The sequence below is a fragment of the Penaeus vannamei genome, chromosome 10 (assembly GCF_042767895.1).
Source record: "Penaeus vannamei isolate JL-2024 chromosome 10, ASM4276789v1, whole genome shotgun sequence".
In the NCBI taxonomy this organism is placed as follows: Eukaryota; Metazoa; Arthropoda; class Malacostraca; order Decapoda; family Penaeidae; genus Penaeus; species Penaeus vannamei.
The window spans coordinates 34,294,054-34,299,053 of NC_091558.1; the positions used below are offsets into that span (position 1 = coordinate 34,294,054).

The 5,000-nt window shown below is 34.0% G+C and overlaps 1 protein-coding gene across 3 annotated transcripts in view; it reads right to left on the reverse strand.

Annotated features, from left to right (window-relative positions):
- The window catches only part of LOC113818728 (uncharacterized), a 47,408-nt gene that overhangs the window by 14,128 nt on the left and 28,280 nt on the right, over nt 1–5,000 (reverse strand). For all 3 annotated transcript variants that reach the window (XM_070126520.1, XM_027370919.2, XM_027370920.2), the window contains exon 2: nt 1–167. This exon is cut by the window's left edge and continues 94 nt beyond it. In XM_070126520.1, coding sequence (XP_069982621.1) covers nt 1–167 — 167 coding nt within the window. The remainder of the gene's footprint in view (nt 168–5,000) is intronic.

Here is a 5,000-nt window from a genome sequence, read left to right on the forward strand (position 1 = left end):
TCTTATCCCAAAGCATCTCCTCGACCTCTTCCTGAAGGTCATCCCAGACCAGGGGCTCTTCCTCGCCGCTGACCCGGGCGAGAGAGGTACACGTCTTCAGGAATGCTAGGAGGCAGAGTCCCGTCAGGAGGAAGTATCCTACACCACTGCGATGTCCTTGGGCCATACTGAGGATAGAAACAGAGGATGTATAATGGCGGGCAATAGAAAATAAAGTACATAGACTGATGAATTATCAAATGAGGGAATACAGCAAAAAAGACGTTAAACTGCATCCTAGGGTGCGCCTAAGCATGGCTTGTACCCCATTAGCTCCTCGTGCCAGGGATGCGATGAAGCTGTCGGCAATAGGACTGTGGATTTTATGAAAGGCTAGGAAGGTGCAGTCGTACAGATGGCTTCGCGAACTATGTCCGGCGCATATACAGTGCAACTGGAAATATACATCAGAGATAAACCACCTACTTACAGGAACTGCGAACAAAGAAAGAACCTTTGAGTCCTTACTTTGTCTCAAACCAACCCCTGACTATTTTGCATGATCAGATTGGGACAAGATAGAGTGGCATGGAGAGCCACGATGGTTCATTTTGAACCTTCTGTTAGATGATAATGAGAGTTGATAATTATTTATATTGAAGCAAGCATAATTTCATCCATGTAAAGATATATGCAAGCAATGCGGATGATGACAACAACAATCATACCTTTCCATGATTATGGCAACAATAAACATAATATTTTGTTACTGACAATAATATTAGAAATGATGGTAACAACAGTAATGATACAGGTATCAACAATACTACAAACAAAAAACAAATAAATCCTAATACTCACAGTCTTGACCATATCGACAACGAAAACAATTACAAAAAACAAGGTCACCAACAGAAGCGAAATCACTCTCAAAGACTTCCATCTTCTTAACCTAATAACAAAACAATTACGAGGCGCGAGTCCTTGGCGACAAATTACACACACGGTCCCTAACAGTAGAAGATTCATTAGAAAGAGTGTCTCCCCCGCCCCCCTCTCACTTTGGGCAATCTATAATTATGTGATCGTATAGTTTATAGTCATTCTTCGTATCTTTGCTTGTATCTTCATTCTACACTAAAACTATGAGAGCTTTTGTTTGTTCCTCAGTACTAATGTTATGTTTCCAGTATTGATGAACAAGAATGTGCCGTAGTTTCCGCTACCCCCCCCCCCCCCCCCCAGCTATCTCCAACCGACACCCAGATCCGTCAGTGGTCGCCGATAAACACATCACTGAGGAAAATATAACGCAAAAACCACTTACTAGCAATTTCTCTAAGTTAACATCAGGAAACAAGCCTGTAGAACAAATTAAAAAATAGTTTAAAGGAAAAGAAAATACGAAAAAGAAAAGAAACAAACTAGAAATCAATTTAGAGACTTTAATCTTCTTAACCGAGTTCGAGGGCAATCAAAGGAAAAGCTGGAAAGCAGACGACACGCGCGGCTTCCTGTGTCCTTTCGCCAAAGCAGTTATTAGGGTAGAGTTACGGAACCTCTGTTTACCTTTTGGTGTCGCCTGTCGATGGATTTCGGGAATTACTGGTGGATGGGCGGGACTGCTTTATATTATATTAGGAGGACTGGCCGAAGAGACTGGCGTTTCAGTAAACTCACTGTGAAAAGTTATATATATATATATATATATATATATATATATATATATATATATATATATATATGTTTGTATACATATACATATATATATATATATATATATATATATATATATATATATATATATATATATATATATATATATATATATATGTGTGTGTGTGTGTGTGTGTGTGTGTGTGTGTGTGTGTGTGTGTGTGTGTGTGTGTGTGCATACATACATACATACATACGTACGTACATACATACATGTATATATAACTTCTCCGATGGGGATTCGAACCCCCACCGCCATTGCAAGGAACTTGCAAGACAGTCACTATAACCAGTGATACATGACCCACTTGCAAGTTCCTTGCAATGGCGGTGGGGGTTCGAATCCCTATCGGAGAGGTTATATATTCATGTATGTTTCACATACATACATATACATATGTACATACATTTATATGTATATACATATACATATACATATGTATATATATATATATATATATATATGTGTATGTATGCATATATGTAGGAATGTATGTGTATTTATGTATATATATGTATGTGTATATACACACACACGCATATATATATATATATATATATATATATATATATATATATATATATATGTGTGTGTGTGTGTGTGTGTGTGTGTGTGTGTGTGTGTGTGTGTGTGTGTGTGTGTGTGTGTGCGTGTGTGTATGTATGTATTTATATATATATACATATATACATACATACATATATATATACATATATATATATAATTATATATATATATATATGTATATATATATATATATATATATATATATATATATGTGTGTGTGTGTGTGTGTGTGTGTGTGTGTGTCTGTGTGTGTGTGTGTGTGTGTGTGTGTGTGTGTGTGTGTGTGTGTGTGTGTGTGAATATGTATATGTTTTTGTATGTATATATATGCATACACATATAAAGCTATACATATATATATACTTATATACATACATACATATATATACATATATGCGTTTATATACATGTATATATGTATATATGCATATATATATATATATATATATATATATATATGCATATATATATGTATATATATATATATATGCATATATATATGTATATATATATATATATGCATATATATATGTATATATATATATATATATATATATGTGTGTGTGTGTGTGTGTGTGTGTGTGTGTGTGTGTGTGTGTGTGTGTGTGTGTGTATGTGTGTATGTGTTTATATATATATATAGATAGATAGATAGATAGATAGAGAGGGACACATGTGTGTATGTATGTTTAAATGTATTACCCCCCCCCACACACACACACTAGCGCGTGTGTATGTGTGCTTTAGTCAAGAATCTACATGTATGTAATGATTTTGGATCCTACAGAGTGCCGTCCGGAGCCATCTCGTCCTCCTGGACCGCCACAGAGCTTACCATATATAGGCATAGATGGACGTAATGGCAGATCGATAGAGAAATGGGATCTATTAATTTGCTACTACTGCTGCCGTAACTAGATATATTTGGCCATTGCAAGAGGACGAATTAAACTAGAATTAAAGAAATAGATTATCGAAAGAAATGGATAATTAAGGATTCAATAGGGAATACAGTCAGTATGGAAGTCAACAGGGAGGGTGTTCGATTCCAGTAGATCCTATTCCAGATGACTGTCAAGGGATGTGAACGAGCCAATCAGCTGACGAAAAAGGGATCGTATTCTCTTTTCCCATAACTCTCGTTCGGATCCGGTATATGGCTTGGGAGGATCGAGTCGCTTATATCTAGTCGGTCTTTTGCTATGTCGATGTTTAAGGAAACACTTTTGAGGAGATACATGTGACTTCATTACTTGATTGCACCAGAAGTCCCCTTCTTATGTCAACAAGTGTAGCTTGTATATTATTCAAGTTGTATGATCATCAGGACTGTTAGTATCTTCTATATCTCGAATAGGACACAAGAGAAAGTAAAGATAGCACGCACACACACATTTATATACATGCATACACACATACACATAAATAATATATATACATATAATATAATATATATATATATATATATATATATATATATATATATATGAATATATTTACACACAAACACATACTCGAGGACTTAATGCTATATTTGCCATCAAAAAGAAAAAATCTTCCCTAACCAATTTGACCAAATTGGGCTTAATTACCACCCGAAACCTCCAATTTTCCCTCGTTATCCCTGGCGACTGACCCGGTATTTTCTGTCTGTTCATCCCTTCCTACGCCAGCTAATAAACATTGAATATTTAGTTTGAAATATTCATGTATATTTACACTCATTAGGATAAACAAAAGTTCTCGTTACAATGCACAGTGGCAGCTGGTATGGCATGCGAATGCAATGGAAAATCAGATAAGCTTAACCACTATGCTCAGAACTGCCGTCTATGCGGCAAAAAATTGAAAATACCAATATCAATATACATATATGCAGCATACACATATATACATACATATACATACATACACATACAAACACACACACACACACACACACACACACACACACACACACACACACACACACACACACACACATATATATATATATATATATATATATATATATATATATGTATATATATCACATATATACGTATGTATGTATACATATACATATATACATACATATATATACATATATATATACATATATATATATGTATATATCCAGGTGTATATATATATATACATATATATATATATATATATATATGTGTGTGTGTGTGTGTGTGTGTGTGTGTGTGTGTATGTATATGTATACATATATATGTGTAGAATACTGCGTAATCTAATTATTTGTTTTCTTAAAAAGAAAGAAATATGCTGATGCTCTTTCCTTACATATTTACTTGCATCTCCTGTATTTTCTTTTGCATAAATTCCGGTAACCTTATATTCAAATTAATGTTCATCTATATTGTGCGAGTGTTATTGGTTTCTTATACGAGCTTGTTGTTTTCAGCTCGGATGCTTCTTGTGAGTAGGCTGTCTCGAATATAAATGTGGAACTACACAGAAGTTATTCTATCAATAATAGGATTGAACCAACATACTGCATCTAACAACGTATATATGTATATATGTATGTGGAAATATATATATATATATATATATATACATATATATATATATATATATATATATATATATATATATATATATATATATATATATATATATATATATTCATGTATATATGTATTTGAGAGTGCGTGCATGAAAATGCTGAGGGCTGATTAGCTAAGAACAGCTATGGCGGCGCATTAATGATTACCTATTAATAAATACA